Source organism: Caretta caretta, chromosome 1 (genome assembly GCF_965140235.1).
Source record: "Caretta caretta isolate rCarCar2 chromosome 1, rCarCar1.hap1, whole genome shotgun sequence".
Taxonomy (NCBI): Eukaryota; Metazoa; Chordata; order Testudines; family Cheloniidae; genus Caretta; species Caretta caretta.
The window spans coordinates 346,968,198-346,990,209 of record NC_134206.1 but is presented as its reverse complement, the minus strand read 5'-3'; the positions used below and the strand labels follow the sequence as shown (position 1 = coordinate 346,990,209).

Below are 22,012 nucleotides of genomic sequence, written 5' to 3'. Positions count from 1 at the left end.
TTATCCTATTGAAAGCAGCGCTGTAAATCTTTCACATCATGATTTACAATGTGATTATTTCTTTAATATTAAATTAAGATCCCAACACTCCTACCCCCTGTTTTTTAAACAAAAAAAGCCGTACAAAATATTCTAAAATATACTTTCAGCACAACAAGTCACGGTTGCTGTTGATTTAAATCTAAAGAGAAATACTGTCCAGGATGGCCTAGCACAGTGAAAGTGAGTATTTCTTCCCATTCATAGACAAGTGTGTTTTGCTTTTTTCCTGACAGCAAATTGACATATGGTTAAATAGGTGCCGAAATAAAGTATTCTGTGTCTCCTTGACAAAGACGAATGAAGAGGATAGATTAAGAGGGTTCAGTTTAAAGGGTTTACAACTTTATAATGACACTGAAAGCAATTTTAACCGGTCTAATAAAACTTCAGACAGGCAGTGATATTTCTGGAAGGAAATGAAGCGCCTAAATATATTTGAAAAAACAAAAATTAGATCCATATTTACATAAATTGGCCACTTCTTCACTGAAGCCATTAATTGCAAGGAAATTACAGGTTGCTTTAAACATACACGTGTTTTGAAAAACAGTTATTTCGTGCTTTTTTATTACAATTAGAGTTGGTGAAATTGATTTTTTTTTTTTTTGAGGTTGTATGCAGTTTGAAAAAAAAAAGGGTAGAAAATATCATTTTGGGTCAAACAATCTAAAAATTGAGAAAAATTTTAGTGAATTGGGAAGCAGGTATCATTCAACATGAAACTGATTTTTTGATTCACAAAATGTCTGGAGAAGGAGGTAGTGTTGACGGTAGAACTTTAACCCAGTGGTCAGGGCCTTCTGCTGGATGTGGAGAAAGGATTTGAACACAGGTCTGCCACCTCTCAGAAAAAAGCTCAAACACCGGGCTATGGGATATTCTTGTGTGGGTCCCTCTCTCTTTCTAGTTCAAACTATTTCACTTTGTATAAATAATTGGAGCATGGACTTGGACTTGGGTCTCCCGCAGCCTACGTGAGTATCCTAAGTACTCGGTTATAGAGTCCTTTTCTCTCTCTAGCCCAATAACTATTCATTGTCATTCATAGAGGCACTTCATTCATAATGACAATTCACTGTTTTCTCTCATGAAGTGCGTTTTTGGGCACATTTTTCATTTGTCAGAAATATTTTGACCACCTCTAGTAATCTGTTCCTTGCAACCCTTATCTGTGTTTTGTTTAGCTTATATTATAAGCTTCCTGGAACAGAGACCTTGTCTTATGAGTGCATTTGGCATAGTCTGTTATAGAAATAATGCTTTCTTTTTTCAAGAAAATCCCAACAGAAGATTGGCACTGAGAACACCTTTCCATTTTGGGCTAGCATCAGCATTCCATATCTAACTAAATTTCTTACAACTTACGAAACCTTCCTGTTCTGAGAAACATTCCAGCAATAAAGATCCCGTGCGACTTGTGTTCTGAATTGTATCCATTTGTGCTTTTATGCTAAGCTCTTTGTGACAGGTACTTTATAAAGTATCATGAAGGCACTCTAGGCTGTGTTGAGATTTGTAATTAAAGCAGTGCTGAATCCTGCTGATCCACATTTTAACTATTAATCTTGGAATTCAACATGCTTACAGTTTTGGGGCAGGTGAATTTTCTGTAATTTGTGATTAAGTGGTCACTAATTTTAATAGAGGGAGCATTTAAAAGTCTCATTGAAGTTTTCCTTTGAGATGAACTTTTTCAGGTTCCACATCCACAGGCACTTGGGGATGACAATGAGCGGAAAGAGGGAGTTTGAACTATGGAGGGGTCAGCTGGGTTTTGGGCAGACATGAGGGTGTGAATAGAAGTTTGCATTAGTGGAGAGATTAAAGCTGTACATGATTGTGTGGTTCTGGCAACAAACACTGCAGCACAGACATACTCCTGGGGGAATTCTGTGCAAAAAAAAAATTTTTTTTTGCACAATATTTTAAAATTCTGCAAATTTTATTTGTCAAAATAACACTACATAATCACGCCAGTTTCAATTATTTTGGTAATTTATTTCAAAATACCTATCAGCAAGTATATCTGTACCAGTACAGACACACCAAAATTCCCCCAGGAGTAGAAAGTTAAAGAAACCCCTATGACAACCCAGTTTCTGTTTCTCTGCTCCCCTCTCCCCCTGCCGGGGGACCAGATACCCACAACCCCTCCCCCCTCTAGAGCCCAGCTGTGCCCCCCCCCAATACATCTGAACCCGCTACCTCACAGAGTACAGCTGCGGGCCCCCTCTCCACCCCCCACCCAGATACCCACACTCTCCCGCCTCCCCCAGGAGTCCAGCTGCAGGGCCCTCCTAGCCCAGACACCCAACCACTTCCCCCGCGAGCACAGCTGTGGCCCCCCCCAGCCCGGGCATCCATGCGCGCCCACCCCCAAGTACCCAGAGGGAGAAACAGCCTGATGCTCAGTTCCAGGTTGTATGGAGATTCCTGCGTTTCACTGTCTCCTTCCCTCAGGGCATGCTGGGAACTGCAGCTGCAGGGAACGCTCTAGCTGCCTCCCCGCCACCCCCCCCTCCCCCCATGCCCTGGCTGTGTCTTCTATGTGTGATCTGGACTCTGCTGGCTCCAGCACCCCCTAGTGGCAGCCAGCAGCACTGCAGCCCATTTCTGTGGGGCAAAGGAAATGCTGCATGCACATTAATTTCTGCAAAATTCTGCACTGCACAGTGGTGCAGAATTCCCCCAGGAGTAATTACTGCTTTTTCAAATCACAGTTGAGCACTGCTTAGTGCAGGGCAGGATAACTCTACTTGGTCATTATCACTCTGCCGTCTTACTCTCCCGTTCTCCACCTGTGGATTGAAGGATCCAGAGCAAAATTTTTGCCTTAAGGTTTCATTTAAAAAAAAAATTCTGTGTTTTTTCCATTTTATATGTACATCTGTGTAAACTGATGTGTGACTCTTTTAGCCTAGCTTTGCAGGAAGCAATCACAGGTGAGCTGGTAGTAACAGCAAGAGCTTACTGAGGTCTGAATGTCAGAAACTAATGAAGCCCATTAAATGCAAATGTTAAGTACAGGCAAGTAAAAACAAAACCAAGGAAAATAAATGCAAAAAAAAAAATCAATATTTATTCAATATTAGGGTTTCACAACTAAAGTCACAAAAGTCATAAAATTTGAAAAATCTAAGTTTCCAACCATAATGTTGACTTGGCTACATTCCATCTGGTGCAGGTAATATCTTTTGTTGTTTTTTTTCGAGTTTAATATTTTTATATTGTAAAATATGTGCCATAAAATACGCAAGATGTGCAGCATGATGTAGTTAATACTGCATTCAGAACCTTAACTCTTGTATTTTTGGAACTGTACTTGCTTAAAATTGTATTTGGTTTTTGTGTTAATTACCCTAGCTAATCTCTTAATGTTTTGTTCCAATACTAAACACTTAAGACCAAATTCTGCCCTCGGAGGCATGCCCAGCTTCTGTACCAGAAACACTACTGGTGTAAGTGGTTGTAACTCCAGTGAAGTCCATGGGAATTGCCACTGCTATACTAGCGGTGAATTTAGCTCCCTGACTAAATATGAGCTGTTTGCGGCATGTATCTGAGGGTAGCATTTGCCCTTAAAAAAATAAATCCACTTAGGAATAGCATTCTTCAGGGCTGTACTCTGGTGATTTAATCTGTTGCTCTTAAATACAGAAATTCAGAAAGTATATAATAAGGTCAGTCAAAGTGATTCTGGTATGCCTTCCCTGCGGATGATTATCTTCCTGCTTTTTCTCCTTGTACACACATCATTAAACTTCCTGAGGGCCGCTCAGGGATTCCTGTCTCTTTCAAAAGAGAAAAGCATATTTTGGTTTTTAAGGTGGATGCCTATTGCCAGTGCTTCATTTAGTGTTGATGGAGTGGAAGGATGGTTCATGACTGTTCCATGGAGTGAGAGACTGGTTTTGACAATTTGTTGTTTTGTAGACTATATACAACATTGTTTGGCTACTACTGGACTATTTAAAAATCATTTTGTAGAAAGAAAAGACAAGCTATACTTCATAACAGATACATTGCACCTCCATTTCCCAACCTGCATAACAGCTCTTGTGTTCTCTTGTTCTCATTGTTGGGCAGTAAGTCCTGAAGCCAAAAAATCCATTGGAAGAGTGTAAGATTATTTTTATGGCACCACCAGAATGATTGGCACTTCATATATGTTAGGCAAGGCCCCTCCCCTGCTAATTTACAGTCTAGGGTAACAGATCAAGAACGAGGGAGTAGTTGACAGCCACCAAAGACCAGCATAACAAGTAATTTTGGTTGGTTGGGGTTTTTTTGTTCTGCTCTTCCAGCCAGTGTCTGACAGTGTCTTGGGTCACCGAGGTCTCCTGGCTTGTAATGCTTTTGTTTTTAAGCAGCAGTCTAATTATTTTTGATAAATGTGCAGTGGCACACTTTACTTTAGCTATACTTTCAGGAGACTGGTGTAAAACTTACTTGATGACATTAGTGACTTTTAATCTCTTAAAAACATACTCTCCCTGTGTATCCATAGAACATGTGCAGCGTGTGGGCAACAGTAGTGTGAGCTTTCCCTGAGTTACCAGTGTGCTTCAGTCTGACCTGGAGGAACCTATTTCAAGGGTGAGAGGAATTCAGTCTCCAAGACTAGTCATTTATAGACAACTCTTGAGACTGTGAAGAAAGGTGCCATTTTGGTGGTGGCTTTTATGTTGTGGACATTAGTCAGCTGAGAGCAGCCTTTAGACCTCCAACCCATTTTTAATAGGCCACTATTAAAATCAGGTTATAAAAAGTCATCAGGTGGTAATGATTATGTTTCTGCTCTCCTGCTTGGGATTTAAACCTGGACATGAAAAATTCTGTCTCTCCCACCTGTTTCTAATACCATTCCCCAAACTGGTGGTGTTGGAGATTTTTTTTTATTAAAAAACACGGATGGGTTCATTCCTTTTAAATACAGTATTCATTATTCAAAAGATTGCCGTAACACTTTTTTTTGTAAAGCACTAATATTTTGGACCTTCCCATAGTTTCTGACTAACATACGTGGTGGTTTTTATTATTTGTATTATTATAGTGTCTAGGAATTCATGGACCCCATTGTGGTAGGCACTGCGCAACACAAAGATAGTCCCTGAAGCAAAGAGTTTACAATCGAAGTAAGGAATATGAATGCCCAACTATGTACTCTATATAGGTACTTTTATGCACTCTTACTGTAGTGTCTGAGCACCTCACAATCATTTCATGAATTTATCCTTGCAACTCCTCAGTATTTTACAGGTGGTGGATTGTGGCACAGAGCGATTAGGTAGCTTGCCCAAGATAGCACAAGAAGTCTCTGGTGGAGCCAGGAACTGAATCCAGATCTCCTGAATCCCAGTTTAGTGCCTTAAACACAAGATGTTCATTAATTATAAAATCAAGCTAGTGTTTATTTAACTTATTAGGGATTCCAGTGTATCAGACATAGAGAAGACATATTAGGCATCTCGTTAATCCCCTTTGGAAAAGCAATTTCGTTTGAGATTTTTTTGTTTTAACTATATCCTATAGTTTTCTTTGTGTCTGCATGTTGACTTTTTATCCCGTGGCAAACTGCCTATTGTCTTGCTTCAAAACCTAATAGCTCAGAGTACTTTGTGTTTCAGTCCATGTATCATGTAATTTTTTCTGGTCAGGTGGAAACTAATAATCTACTTGCACTGCATACAATTTATACAGTTGGCTAGATTAAAAAAAGAAGAATGAAAGTTTCAAGGTTCTTGTTTTCATTGGTTTTCAACTTGTATGCCTGTCATATAATGTGTGGAACTTAACTGTGGTCCAAATTGGAGTGCTTATAAAGTGGCAAACAATAAAAGTGAAGTTATTTGCATATTGTATCTCAGATTGGAAGGTGAGGGAAAAGTCAGTTTAATTCTGAAGGCACAATAAAATACACAATAAAGCCTTAGGTTAATGTTATTAATGTTCCAAGTCGCCAAGTTGTTTGTAACACTGTGCTTTCTGATTCAATATTTATGATTATTAGCATGCAGTTAAGAATTTTCTTTCTGACATCTTCATTAACTTGAATGTCTATAGGGCTGTAGTTGCCTTGGCAGATAGTGAGACAGATGATAGTTTTGGAGACCGCCTTAAAGAGCATGGTCCCATACTTGATGGTAATGTAAGTGTTTAGTGTATACAGGCACATAGGAAATTTCCATACAGGATCATACCAGTGACCTGTATATCCCAGTATTCTGTTTCTAATAGTACTAGATGCTTCAGAAATAAGTGCAGGGTACTTGCAGTAGACAATTCTGGAACAGGTTTCAGAGTATCAGCCATGTTAGTCTGTATTCGCAAAAAGAACAGGAGGACTTGTGGTACCTTAGAGACTAACAAATTTATTTGAGCATAAGCTTTTGTGAGCTACAGCTTACTTCATCGGATGCATTCAGTGAAGAATACAGCGGGGAGATTTATATACACAGAGAACATGAAACCGTGGGTGTTACCATACACACTGTAACCAGAGTGATCACTTAAGGTGAGCTATTACGGGGCGGAGGGAACCTTTTGTAGTGATAATCAAGGTGGGCCATTTCCAGCAGTTGGCAAGAACGTCTGAGGAACAGTGGGGGGTAGAGGGGGGGGGATAAACATGGGGAAATAGTTTTACTTTGTGTAATGATCCATCCACTCCCTGTCTCCATTCAAGCCTAAGTTAATTGTATCCAGTTTGCAAATTAGACGTCAAAAATTATAACATTCAAAAACCAGTTGGAGAACACTTCAGTCTCTTTGGTGACTCGATTACAGACCTAAAAGTTTCGATTCTTCAACAGAAAAACTTCAAAAACAGACTCCAATGAGAGACTGCTGAATTGGAATTAATTTGCAAACTGGATACAATTAACTTAGGCTTGAATAGAGACTGGGAGTGGATGGGTCATTACACAAAGTAAAACTATTCCCCCCCTCTACCCCCCACTGTTCCTCAGACGTTCTTGTCAACTGCTGGAAATGGCCCACCTTGATTGTCACTACAAAAGGGTCTCTCTCCCTCTTCCCCCCGCCCCCCCGCTCTCCTGCTGGTAACAGCTCACCTTAAGTGATCACTGTCGTTAGTGTTTATGGTAACACCCACTGTTTCATGTTCTCTGTGTATATAAATCTCCCCACTGTATTTTCCACTGAATGCATCCGATGAAGTGAGCTGTAGCTCACGAAAGCTTATGCTCAAATAAATGTGTTAGTCTCTAAGGTGCCGCAAGTACTCCTTTTCTTTTTGCGAATTCTGGAACAGTATGTCCAGAGGGAGAATTTCTTTCTAACATTTGGCAGTGGTTTTCTTATGCCCTAAGTTATACTCCTAACTATTACTTTTTTTTATTCCATAAAGCATAACTGAGGCGGTTCTATTTCTTCGCCTATTTTGTATTAAAACCCCCACAAAGAACACTCTCTTTTTTTCAATTTTAAATGTGTTGCCCTCCAGCTTCTTCATTGTCCCCTTATCTCTGAATTATGGGAGGGTAAGTAAAAGTTGTTGATTTTCCTTCTCCATATTACTCATTATCTTATATACCTGTCTTTTCTGTCAATAAATCATTTTCACTTTTTTCACTCGTCTCATTTTTAGACCCCTTGTGTCATGTATTAATTGGTTTTTTTTTAAGGTCAGAAGCAACTATTATGCTGATCTAATCTGACCTAATGCATAATGTGGGCCATAGAACTCTAAGTGATTCCTTTATCAAATCTGTAAATTCTGGATGAGGTGATAGATCTTTTAGAAAGACCCATTCTTTGCTGTATCTATTTTGAGATAGAATGGCTGAAATGGACATGGTATTCAAGTTGGGCTGGGGAGTATTACTAATTTTTGTTGTTCTGGCATTATTTTCTATTCCCTTTCCTCCTAACATTTTGTTGTTTCCTTTTTGACCATCTCAGAACATCAAACAGACGTTTTCTTTGAACTGCCCAGGACACCCAAATATTTCCTGCATGGCTGTAGTTGATGTAGAAACCAACAACATGCATGAATAATTCAAATTATTCCTTCAACTGTGCACTACCTTTTCATCCAAATTGAATTTCTTCTACCAGTGTGTCCACCTGCTAAGTTCCCTTTTAAGTTCCTCACAGTCTTCTGTAGTCTCCATGTGTGATTTAGGGTAGTCATCTGCAGATGTTGCCACCTCACTGATTGCTTTCTTTTCTATGCTACTTTCTTTTGCTTTGTTTTCTGTCTTAACTAGTTCTTAATCTATGATAGTACTTTAGCTGTCACATCGTGACTGTTTAGTTTTCTTAACAGCCTCTTGTGAATAACTTTGTCAAAGGTTATCTTTCTTTCACTATTTTGTTGATATATTGTCAAAGAATAATATTAGATTTTAATAATTTTCATTTACAGTTGTTTAATAGTTCTATTTGTAACGATCTTTTCAGCTAACTTACTCGGTACCAAAGTAAAGTTGTTTGGCTATAATAACTCAGGGTTTCCCCTGCTGCTTTTTTTAAGTAAAACATTTGGTACCCTCTAAGCCGCCAGTATAGTAATTGATTTTAATTAGTGTATAATTTTGTTTGCAACTTTGGCGCTTCATTCTTAAATTCCTTCAGAGATGTATGACTATTTGCTTTTTAATTGATTCAAATGTCTCCTCTCTTTGACATCTTCGTCTCTGACTGACTATGCTTCCACTTTTTACCTGAAAGTAATAGATCTGGGTTAGGTAACTCTCCATCTTCTGAGGCAAAGGTTGATGCAAAGGCATTGGTTTGTGTGTCTGTAGTGTCCTTACCCTGTGTAACTGCTTCCATTACTCACAGGTAGTTCAGCAGACCCTTCAATTATCTCACAGCTGCATTTGCACTGAACTTTTTCTGATTAAAACTTCCACAGTTGCTGCTGCAATTGCATCCTTTATTTATTTACTTGTTTGTATTATGGTGGGACTAGAGGCTCCTGCCACAATTGAGCCTCATTTTACTAGGCATTGTACAAATGTATAGTATGATGCAGCTCCTGTCCTGAAGAACTGATACTTTCAATATAGAAAACAAAGGATGGGAAAGAGGATGTAACCTACAATCCTTGTGAACAAAGTGATGGCTTAGAAACCTCATGTTAGTACCACGATTTTATCCTCGGAGCAGTGTAGTTACACCAAACTAATTCTCTGCCGATGCAACCGCACTGAAGCAGCATTTCAGATGTAGACCTGCCCTTATGCTTGGTCTACACTACAAATTTATGTCTGTATAACTGTCGCTCAGGGCTGTGGAAAATCCACCCCCCAGAGCGATATAGTTATACGGACCTAACCCCCCATGTAGACATTACTACTGTGTTGATGGGAGGGCTTCTCCTGTCAACATATCTGCTGCCTCTCGGTTGCTGACAGTCTCCTGTCGGCATAGGTCGCATCTTCACTAAGTGCAGCTGCACCACTGCAGTGTGATAAGTGTAGGCAAGCTCTCGGAGGCTGGAGAAATGAAAATCTTTAGGCCTGGTCTACACTTAAAGCTTGGGTTGACATAGCTATAGTGCTACACGCCTAAGCACTGCAGCTACACCCTGTTGTAGACCCAGTTAGATTGACCTAGCTATCTTCACTCAGGGGTGTGGGGTTACTAAAACAATGGAAAAACTCCTTCTGTTGCTGTAAGGTGTGCCTAAGCTATGGTGCTACAGTGGCATAGCTACAGTGCTCTACTGCCTGTAACGGCCCCAGCAGCAGAAGAAAGAAATCTGGGACTGTTGGTGGGATGCGCACTCAAACTTGAGGGTCTCTCACAGATGCACAGGAAGCTTGGGCAGGAGAGAGCGCCATGCTTTCAGGGGGCGGGGTCCTGATTTACTGCAGGACCATAAGGTGAAAGGAAGGAAGCTTACTTAGAACAGAGGAAGACAGACAATATGATTCTGGTGAGAAGTCAGATGCAGGATGATGAGCCTGGAGTCATAGAATATCAGGGTTGTAAGGGACTTCAGGAGATCATCTAGTCCAACCCTCTGCTCAAAGCAGGACCAATCCCCAGTTTTTGGCCCCCTCAAGGATTGAACTCACAACCCTGAGTTTAGCAGGCCAATGCTCAAATCACTTCGCTATCCCTCCCCCAAGAGTCCTCACAATACTCTTCCCTAAAACCAAAAAATTGTCCAGAATGGTGAGGAAACTGAGATGGGAAACTGCATATAAAGGTGCATGTTGTTCTGTCTTGATCTGTGTATTTTTCATGCTATCTAAAGAGTAATGGTGTTTAAAATCCTAGGCAAAGTCTATCTATATGTCTGTTGCTTCACCTGTCACTTGCCCTGTAAGAGTTAAATTGTGAACCCAGAGCATCCACAGAACTGGAGTTTTGGGAGAGGATGTGCTGACGCTATTGGGAGTCTGGGTGATGTTTCTCTCTGTCTTCTGGGCTGGTCAATCCATGAGTATTTTAAATTCACCGCACATTCTGAAGACTGGTGTGGTTGGGGTCATAGATGGGTTCTGGAGTTGTATATTTTTTTGAGCTATGGTGCAAAACCACTTTGCTTTAGTTTTGACGGTGTATATACACTGAGGTACCATTCACCAGTTCTTTATGGAATTGTATAATATCTGTGAGATGCAAACATTTCAAGATTTGTTATAGGAATAAAATGTGGGGTCTGTCTTTAATTTTCTCTTTTGTTGTTGTGCCATTTTGTTATACCTTATTTATTTAATTTTTGGTAATGGCTCTGTTTTTACCTTCCTTAGATGACACTTGTTTGACCAGACTTATCTACCAGTTCTCTGGTAGTTTTTTTTTTTTTTTTTTTACCAGTTGTCTGTTTTGAATATCGTATGGTCTGAGCAGAAATTACCATTAGATGTGAAAAGTCTTTTTGCTCTAACCCAGAACCTGTTCTAACAGATGCAGTTTCTTTCAGATTCTTTGTTTTCCTGACAAATGAAATTTTGAGGCTGTTTTTCCTCATACCAAGTCCTCCTCCTCTTGAAATTATAATCTTCACTGAGATATGAAGCATTCCACCTATATAACAGAATCTTATTCAGTGATCTACCACTCTTTTTTTTTTTATTCCCTGTTAATATTTGGCTGATCAATATGTAATTGATCAGGTTAAATGTGTCATGTCTGTATTAGCTGATAGCTAAATCTTATTTATTATACTTTAAAAGACAGTTCCATGCTTCATTAGACTTCTTTTTACTTTTTTCTTACACAAGAACAATAAACTTCAGGAAACTGATTCTGGTGAGCAGTTTAATTGTTATTCTGTATACGTGTGTATGTTGCCAAGAGTTGAATTAGAGATGTGAAATATTGAAATATCTTTTCAAAGTTAAGTTAAATATATTCAGATTGATTCACATAAAAAGTTTTTTGCAGTCCTTGTATTATGGCTGTGTAGTACCTTATAACTGTGGGCATTTACGCTGTTTACAATCTCTGAGGAGCAAACAAAGCAGTGTAGGCAGGGAACCATGCAGCCTGGAAAAACAGTGGTCAGGAGGGAAACTCACAGCTCTCCTCCCAAAAGAGTTGATGGCTGGGAGCTGGAAGCCTAGAAGTGGGTGCCCTTGCTGGACTATGGAGAGGGAATACAGGTGCTGTTGTCCTGAACTGTGACAAGAAGTACCAGACAGACTGTGCACAGAAAGCGTGCCAGAGATGTTGGAGCTAGAGACTGTGCTTTGTGTGGGAAGGTTTCAGTCACTGGCTCTGGCTTCTCTCGTCCAGCAAGGGCACCCACTTCTCGGCTTCCAGTTCCCAGGTGTCACCTCTCTTGGGCAGAGACCTACATGTTTCTCACTCCTGTCTGAGGTTTTTCCAGGTTGCACTGCTGCCTGCGTATGCTGCTTTTGCCTCAGAACTTACAAACAGTGTAATTGCCCACAGCTAGAATGTACAACACAGGTCTTTCTAAGGTGATAGCATTACAGAGAAAACATAGTAGAACAATTAAAGAACCTATACACATGCTAATAAGCTTACCAAAGATCACCCCAGCTCCAAAAAGAGATCTGGTAGTGCTCAGTCCTTCAAATCTCTCACAAGGGTTTTTCTGTGGTTACAAGTTCATCATGCCTTTTGTTCAGAACAAGAACCCCTATGCAGAGGTTAGTCTTTCCTTTATACTATTTGGGACTTTGATCTGTGAATAGGTAGTTAGTTAAACAGTGGTTCTCTCCTTAGTATGTAGCTTTAAAAGGTTGGGTCCAGAGGTGGGAATTTGCATTTGCCTCCTCCCCCACTTAACTTGTTTGTCCCAAAAGTTCCTTCATGTGTAGAATATCATTTAAAATAGTCCTTTGAAGCTCATAACATTTCTCAGGGTTTACATTGGCCATGTCTCCTCCCTAGAGAAGTTACATGCAATCCCACCATTATACATAAACTTTGCATTTATAATAAAGTTGATTCCAAAGATATTTAAACTTAAGGCAATTTTCTACAATATCTTTGGTAGATCTTATTGAATTATCTGTTACACTCCTCTCCTGGAAATCGCACCTTGTGATCTAAATGTCCTAGGCTCCCAAGTTGAGTGTTGATCCCCAGAAACTTAAGCACTTCCTTCCTCAAAGTTCCACCTTTGTAGGCACTCAGGTTTATAGTTTACCCTTCCAGGGACATGTGATAGTTGAAGTAAACAGACACAGGCCTTGCAGAAGGATTTCTAGAACAATAATTCTCTGCTGTAGACAGCATGAGATACACAGATCTAGGTAAAACAGTGAGCATCTGTATACCATTACTTGTGAATCATAGAATATCAGGGCAAGAAGGGACAATTTTTTTTTGCCCCAGATCCCTAAATGCCTAAGGTTCACATGAGTTCTGAGCATTCTTTGGGGTTCATGACCTTTCAGGGTTCCAAGACCCCTCTGTTGGTCTGCAGTCATCCGGTTCATGACGTCTCCTCTGAATCCATAGTTCCTCTTTCTGGCATGCCCTGACAGAATGAAGGGAGAGCTGCAAAATGAGTTGATGGTCCTTAATGATGGTCAGACACCCCACCCTGTCTCCTTAGCACTAGGGGAGTATCTGGAAAGAAGTAAAAAGAAAAGGAGTACTTGTGGCACCTTAGAGACTAACCAATTTATTTGAGCATAAGCTTTCATGAGCCACAGCTCACTTCATCGGATGCATACTGTGGAAAGTGTAGAAGATCTTTTTATACACACACAGCATGAAAAAATACCTCCCCCCACCCCACTCTCCTGCTGGTAATAGCTTATCTAAAGTGATCACTCTCCTTACAATGTGTATGATAATCAAGGTGGGCCATTTCTAGCACAAATCCAGGTTTTCTCTGAGGGGGCCCCCTTCAGACGTTCTTGTTATACCCTGGATTTGTGCTGATTATCATTAGCGACACAGTTATACAGACATAAATTTGTAGTGTAGACCAAGCATAAGGGCAGGTCTACATCTGAAATGCTGCTTCAGTGCGGTTGCATCGGCAGAGAATTAGGTTGGTGTAACTACACTACTCCGAGGATAGAATGAGAATTTGAGACCAAATTAGGCCAAATGCAGATAAAACCAAAGCAGTGATAATGATTTGATGAAAGCAACCGGAGTAGCTGGCATGGGTGAGCTTTCTAGCCCTGGTTAAGAGATGGGGGGGATGAGTCTGCTATTTTTGACTCAGACTGTACAGTCTTGGACTTTTAGTAGGTTCATGACTGATTTTTGGAAGATCAAATAGTAGCCTGTGGCGAAGATGATTTTTTTTTTTTTTTTTTCAGTTTGGGCCTATCTAGAAGTGTGCAAATCTTTCTCTGATGTGAACCTGCTTCCCTTATCCATTTGGGACCATTTAGTCCCGGGGTAATGAAAATGCAGCAGGCCATTTGAGTGATGTGTGAGGCAGCACTCTGGAAACTGTACTGATTTCTGTTAAGTTCCTGGGTGGAGGTCAGGGTGTTGGCTTTAACCTTAATGTCTTAAGTGCTTTGGGATCCGAATATACGATTCTTTCTCCTTGCCACAGTAGATATTAGAGGAGGCACTTGAGATAGTTCCCTTAAACAAAAGGAGCTACCAGAAGAGCATCCTTCTTACTGGAACTTGTTTCCCTCCTAACTCAGTTTACTTGTTGATGCTAAGGTGTTAGAGGTTCAAAGTTACAGGAAGATTTGTGTGGGGGGGGTGTGTGTGTCTCTTATGACATGACATAACTTTTTTTTGGTGGGAGTGTGTTAATTGAAAATTTGTAATGAAGACAACTTGAGGAAAATGCATACATTGCTGAATAGAGAAATGAAGAAAATAAAAAACTGTTTGCAAAATTTTGCTTGCTTCTGTAATTGGACATAATACTGTGTTCCTCCAACATATTTTTAAATTGTCAAGTTTAAAGTTAATTTTTTTTTTTTTTTTTGCTAATTGTAGTTAATGAAGAAGAACTAAAGAAAAGAGTAGCTGAAGAATTGACATTGGAACAAGCCAGGAGGGAGACTGAATCTCAAAAAAGGTTTGTTTGTAATCAGCTGTAACTATATTTTTTAAATTTATGTAATGCTTTTGATAGGTTACAGTAACTGAGGAGGATTAAGATCTGTTTAATGTAAATATTGAACTACAGTGCCATCAGTAGAAACTCTTAGCAGTCCTTTTACTTATATTGTACGTTTTGGTGTTAAGCATTGTTAAAACAAATTAACTGCTCATATTAAATTTTGATCTAAATTGCTTTGACATCACAAGCCTGACTTGCCTTGTCAGGCCAGTTTCTTCACTTTTTAAACTAAATCTGTAGTCCTAGAAAACACTTTGCTGCATGGAAGTAACTCTAAGAAAAATGCAGAGGTGTGCTATTTAGGTTTGGCCTACACTTAAATTAGGTTGACATAGGTACGTCTGTTTGGGGCGTGGAAAAAACACACTCCTGACCACCACAGTTATGCTGACCTAACCCCCAGTATAGATGCAGCTAAGCCGACGGAAGAATACTTCTATCAACATAAAAAGAAAAGGAGGACTTGTGGCACCTTAGAGACTAACCAATTTATTTGAGCATAAGCTTTTGTGCTCAAATAAATTGGTTAGTCTCTAAGGTGCCACAAGTACTCCTTTTCTTTTTGCGAATACAGACTAACACGGCTGTTACTCTGAAATCTATCAACATAGTTACCATGAGTCAGGGAGGTGGTATCCCTACACTGAGGGAAAACCCCTTCCGTTGGTGTAGGCTGCATCTGCGCTATGGGGTTATGCTTGCATAGCTGTGCTGGTATAGCCTCTGGGCATGTCTACATTACAGCTGCTACAGTGGCAGAGCAACAGTGATATAGCTGTGCCGATGTAGTGCCATAGTGCAGAAGCTTCCTATGCTGATGGAAGGGGTTTTTTCATCGTTGCAGTTAATCCATGTCTCCTGCAGTAGTCAGGTCAATGGAAGAATTCTTCTATCAGCCTAGCCACGTCTACACCAGGGGTTAGGTCGATCTAATTATGGAGCTTAGGGTGTGAATTTTTTCACAGCTCTGAGTGACATAGCTAGGTCTACCTAATTTTTTTTTAAATGTAGACCAAGCCTCTTTAGTGTAGACACAGCTTTAGAACTCTTCTACTTGAACAAGAGTAAATTTTGACATCAGGAAAAGTGTTAGTTTCTTGTCCAATGTTTCTGTGTGTTGTTCAGTTGTGGAACTGCTTTAATACTTAGTGCTCGCATAGCGCTTTAAAGATGCAAAGTGCTGTACTAACAGCTCAATGGAAAGAAGCTGCTTCATGATTTCTTTGTGTCCTTTTAATTTTTATTATCTGTTCCTCACAAATGTTATTTACTATGAGTGGCTGTTTAATGGTTCACAGGGAAAAGAGGTTATGAGGCCTTGGATCCTGAAATTGTTAGGACGTATTTTAAATAGTGTACAATAATCCATTAGCAATTATTTTAAAAATATTTGAATTACTAACCAGATTTTGAAGAATGTCTGTTCTGTCATTAGTGACACATACTCAAGTTAACTAATTCTTTCATGTTCTGGGTGCATCGTATATATTTTCAAACATATGGAACAAAAATCATAAACCAGGTACTGTCCTTTCCCTTTTGAGTGGGGAGAAAGGCTCATTATGGTAGATTTCTTAAATCATAATTTCATGAGTACTACTAAAATTGTCTGCATATATTTCAATTGTTTCCTGTACAGCACTACATTATTTAATTGGATTAGGTTGACGGAGTATATAATTGGATACTAGAATACAAACGCTCTAAAACCTAATCAGTCCCCTTTGATTAAGCAGTAAAGCCAATCAATATGTTAGGGTAAAATCTCTTCTCTTTGAAATATTGCAGCTATTTTTAATTTAATTTAGAAATTTTGATTAGTACTTCCATTTAGGATTAATTTATTGCAATTTGTAAACATTTTTACCATGTGGCAATTTTTATTTTGTGGTTCTATTATTTATTTTATGACTTGAGACTTTTTCATTGGTGGATATCCGTGATTCAATTTTCATTTGCCCTGCCTTGGTAAAAAGCAGATTGGCTTTGTCAGACCTTCTTTTCAACATCTGATTTCATGTTTTGCAAAGATCATTGCTGACAGTCATGCCTGAATTTAGCTAGTGATAAAGAATTTTTTTGTCAATGTAAGAAAAATACTATAGGTGATAAGATCTCTCTTAGAACCATAGAATAACAGAGTTGGAAGGGACCGCTGGAGGCCATCTAGTCCAACCCCCTGCCCAGAGCAGGACCAATCCCAACTAAATCATCCCAGCCAGGGCTTTGTCAAGCCTGACCTTTAAAAACTTCTAAGGAAGGGGATTCCACCACCTCCCTAGGTAACGCATTCCAGTGTTTCACCACCCTCCTAGTGAACAAGTTTTTCCTAATATCCAACCTAAATCTCCCCCACTGCAATTTGAGACCATTACTCCTTGACCTGTCATCTGCTATCAATGAGAATAGTCTAGATCCATCCTCTTTGGATCCACCTTTCAGGTAGTTAAAAGCAGCTATCAAATCCCCCCTCATTCTTCTCTTCCATAGACTAAACAATCCCAGTTCCCTCAGCTTCTCCTCATAAGTCAAGTGTTCCAGGCCCCTAATCATTTTTGTTGCCCTTCGCTGGACTCTCTCCAATTTCTCCACATCCTTCTTGTAGTGTGGGGCCCAAAACTGGACACAGTACTCCAGATGAGGCCTCACCGATGTCGAATAGAGGGGAACGATCAGTCTCTCAATCTGATCGCAATGCCTCTACTTATACACTTCTCTTGTCTTAAAATGAGGTGAGGTTTGAAGAGTCTATGATAAGAAAACTCAGCTCTTGGCAGTAGTCTTTGAATCTTGTACATAATAATCTTAAGTAAGAAAGAAGCATCAGGTTTTTTTTTCTTCCTTTTTTGTTTCTATGCAGTGTGCCAAAGTTATTTAAAATTTTTTCAGCAGTGTTCATTTTTTTTTTTTTAAAGTTGTCTTGTAGTCTTAAGAGGTGCAAATTTTTTCACACTGATCTTGATGTGAGGTCTTGATCAGATACTGTGGGTTACATTCTAGTTGATATTTGCATTTTATGAATATGCTAGAATTACTCTGGCTAATGTAAAGCTATGGGGTTGCAAGTGTTCCACTCTAGATCAGGCTCTGCTGAACGCTACAGAAGCTGCTCTATAGGTCCTTCTGTGAATGGCTTTATGTTGTTTAGGTTCCATATGCAACCAATGTTTAGCCCACGTACTTTATTCATGCTGGGAAGAGTATAGTAATCTATATAGGGAGCAGGGGTGCAAAGGATGTCTCAGCAATAGGGTTGCCAACTTTCTGCTCAAAATTGAACACCTTTGCCCTGCCCCTTCTCTGAGGCCCCGCTGTCGCTCGCTCAGTTTCACCGGGGATGAGGGCTCTGGCTTGGGGTGCGGGCTCTGGGGTGGGGCTAGAGTTGAGGGGTTTGGGGTATGGGAGGTGGCTCCGGGCTCGGGGGCAGAGCTGAGGGGTTGGAGTATGGGAGGGGGCTCCGGGCTGAGGAAGGGAGTTGGGGTGTGGGAGGAGGTATAGGCTCTGGGCTGGGGGTGTGGGTTCCGGGGTGGTCTCAGAAATGAGAGGTTCAGGGTGTGGGAGAGGGCTGAGGGCTCTGGGCTGGGGCAGGGGTTTGGGATGTGTGGAGAGGGTGAGGGCTCTGGCTGGGGATGTGGGGCTAGGGATGAAGGTTTGGGGTGCAGGAGGGTGCTCCAGGCTGGGAGTGAGGGGTTTGGAGGGTGGTAGGGGGATCAGGGCTGGGGCAGGGGGGTTGGGGCACGGGGGAGGGAGTGAGGGCTCCGGCTGGGGGAGTGGGCTCAGGTGGGGAACCTTTTTTCTGTCACGGGCCATTGACCCACAGAAAAAAATCAATCGTGGGCCACTTACCCGCTGGGGGGGGCACGGAAGCTCAGGGGGTTCCCCCCACAATGGGGTGAGCCTGAGCTCACAGCTCCAGCCCTGCGGGGGGGCACCGTGGGCTGGATGAAATGAACCCTGGGGCTGAATCCTGCCCGTGGGTTCTACGTTCCACACCCCTGCCCTAGGTAGGTGTAGGAGCTGGAGCGGGGACAAACATACCAGCTGCTTCCCGGGAGCCGCGCGGTGCAGAGGCTAAGAGGGAGCCTGCCAGTCATGCTGCACAGCACCCCCAAACGGACAGTCAATGGCCCAGTCAGTGGTGCTGGCTGGAGCTGCCAGGATCCCTTTTTGATCCGACTCAGCAGTGTTCTGAGTCATGATCCATACTTTTTAGTAGAAGCAAAATGTTGACCCCTCTCTTCCTTCTCTGGAACTTCCCACACCAGTCTGCTAAGGCCCCTCCCCAGCCCACCACTACCTTTTTGCAGAGTCCATGTAATTCTTCATTAAAATTGAGTTAGAGTGCTGAAGCAAACGATTCACTTTTAAACACTAGTAGCCCAACATGTCCAGAACATATCATAGCAAACCCACTTACCATGTAATGCTTAAAATGGTTTTCAGCCTTCCAGATGGTTATAAACATCGATGGGGAAGGAATACTTTTGATGGTATCCTTTTTTTTTTAATTCAAATGCAAAAATGTAGATAAGATCTTGAAGCTTAGGTTAATTATGTTTCCCTACACATGCATTAGCACCTATTAGAAGAAAAATGCAACAAAAGTGTTGTTGAAATTTCCTGGGGAGTGATTTACATTGTGCATATGTCAAGGCTTGTACATCTGGAGCTGTGCATTAGAAAGTAAGTTGGTAGTCTTCCCTGAATAACAAAATGCTATGGGGGTATCTACCATGACTGTTCTAGGCCAATTTGGCAGGAACCTAATGGTATACATGTGAGTAGTAAAAAAATATACAGTTGTGATTAACGTCTCACCTGCTCCCTCAATCCGTTTGTCAGAGAGAAAAATGTCACCAGTTCTGACCCCTAGCCTTTGACATCTTTTTCACAGCTTTTATCTAGAAAAGCCAGTCAGCACATCGAATATCTTTTTTGATGAAATTTGTAGAGAGGTGTGTGCCTGTCAGAATGCTCATGCATCAAAAAATAGCTTTTACATCTTTCACCCCAGTTCTTTACATTAGTGAAGTTAAATGATACCACATTCTATTATTAAAAACTTAGCTGTGCTTGGATTTTTATTTCTTTTGTAAGCAATTTAATTTGAAAACATACTACTTTTTCATTGCTACCTTTTCTTTATAAAAGCACTTAAAGCTGGACTGTATCAGAATGTACATCGAGTTTATGCTTTCATGTCTCTAAATTAGCTTTATAGCTTTTTACACACAATAGCATGTGAAACATAGCTGTGTTTTTATTCCTCTTTCAAAAAAAGTCTTTCTTCAACCTTATTCTCATAGTAAAAATGCTATTAAACATAAAGATGCTTTGAAGCATCTGAAAGGTGTAATTGTTTGAGCTGAGATATCTAATAAAAAAGGAATGTGCTGATTATCTAAGTGCATGTGTTCACTGTATATGGCTACTTCCTGATCTCATTATAGGATGTCTTCTGCTGTCTTCAAAGATCGAAGTGCAAAGGAAAGAAATGACTTGATTACACAGAAGTACTTGTGGCTTCTAGACTCTGTTCTTCGTTATACAAATGCAACTTTTTAAATATTCTCTTCTAGTTTTGGTTTTTGAGGAGTACTTCACATTCATTATTAGTTAAAAGTGGAAAAACAACATCTAATAAGTTTTACATCACTTTCAATTAAAAATAAAATTGAAGTTGAAATTAATTATGTCCATGTTTAACTTTACACATTGAGTTCAAATGGACTCCTCACATATGTGAGCATGTGTTTAAGGATTTGCAGGATTGGGCTTCTCATGACCTCAGGTTTCCTGTGACCTTGGCATTGGTTACCTGCTGCCACCACTAAACTTCTCACTTCGAAATTTTACTTTGGAACTCCCCCTCTTTCTGCTTCTTTGTTATGAGGACCCTGTCCTCAAGTACAGGGATCCCCTGATAGGGACAGTGGGTGTTCTTTGAAGCCTGCTGCAGAAATCACTTTTCACCATACCTTCACTCGAGGAAGAATTAACAAAATTTGTAATTTATTACATAAAATTAAAACCTAGGAGTCCACTTCAGGGCTAATCATCTGGCAGTGCCCACTGACCTTTTCAAGCCCTAGAAAAGCTTATTTCATACCCCATTTCAGGCTTCTTTTTCATAAACCACTCCAATGTACTCTAATTTGGTGTCCCCGCTACTCTGTTGGCAGCCAGGACCTCTGTCATTCCTGATGGGCCAGTCTCTGGATTCTGGAGAGATGTTTCTTGTCAACTTCAGCAAGCCCAGACCAGACTACCTCCTGCTGGTAATTCTCCATGCTCACTCCTCCAAAGGTCCTCCTCCAACTGCTGACTTTTGAACAAACATTTCCTAACATTTTCCACAGAGCTGAACGCTGTATTTTTGTCAGTGCTCTCATAGCATACATTTCCAAGACTTTAATTTAAAAAGTGTGTTTGTATATTTGTAAAATACAGATCTGTGGCTTTGATACCTTTGCACATGTGTGTTTGGGTGACTGGATATGATGCTGAATCCCATCATCTGTTTCTCTGAGAACAAGTCAAGTTAAATCCTGAGCAATATGAGAGGCTAATAGAAATCAGAGATTTTCCATGAGATCACAATTCCCCCAGAGTTGATTTGGATTCTCTCTCCCCTAGGTTTTTTGTTATTTTCCAAAAGGTGCAAGTTGTTGGGATTTTGAAGATGAACTATGTCACACAATTATCAGTCTTCAGAGCAACCCACGATTATCTCAAGAACACTTGTAACTAAAAGAATTAACACTATGAGGTGATATTCTGAACCTACTGAACTCAGTGGGAGTTCTGCCACTAACTTCAGTGGACCCAGAATTTCATCCTATGTTTCCATTACCTCTACACTTTTCACCAGACTGTCCTCTGACTTTTCTTAACAATGTTGTAATGAAGCATCTGTACAGATGTTATACTAGAAATTCAGCCACCCATGCTAACAAATTGGATTAATGTGCTAGCTCTACATAGACTGTTCCTCAGTACACCTTTTTAAATGAAGACAACACTCAGAATGATTTGGGGAAACGGTACACGTTAGCCATGTCTTGTTCAATCATAGAACCTTAAGATCCTGCAAAGTATGGCATTAGATACTCCAGTGAGGGACTGAGTTAGCATTAATTATGGGCACTTGTTTTAAATAGCTGAATTATTTGTTTTTACCTTTTGTTTTTCCACATTAGAAATGCTTTTCATATAAGGTTTTTTTTGTTTGTTTTTTAAGAGAAGTGATACTGTGACTGTAGTTCAGCTTCAGCGGAGTTTGTATTTACTATCTTTGAAATATTGTGCAGGCACATCTACTGAGCTACACAGTCTTTGGTTACAGTCATGGGAATTTACAGGTGTTAAATTTGTCACAGCAGGGCTCCGGTATTTTTCATTAAATATAACAGAAGCACATTGAGAAAAGGATAAAGACAGAAAATAATAAAGCAGAGCGTTCAC

General features: G+C 40.3%; 1 protein-coding gene across 4 annotated transcripts in view; it reads left to right on the top strand.

The window, feature by feature from the left end:
- The window catches only part of CHCHD3 (coiled-coil-helix-coiled-coil-helix domain containing 3), a 239,683-nt gene that overhangs the window by 24,892 nt on the left and 192,779 nt on the right, over window positions 1–22,012 (top strand). For all 4 annotated transcript variants that reach the window (XM_048836700.2, XM_048836699.2, XM_048836702.2 and 1 more), the window contains exon 3: window positions 14,422–14,503. In XM_048836700.2, the coding sequence (XP_048692657.1) occupies window positions 14,422–14,503 (82 nt within the window). The remainder of the gene's footprint in view (window positions 1–14,421; window positions 14,504–22,012) is intronic.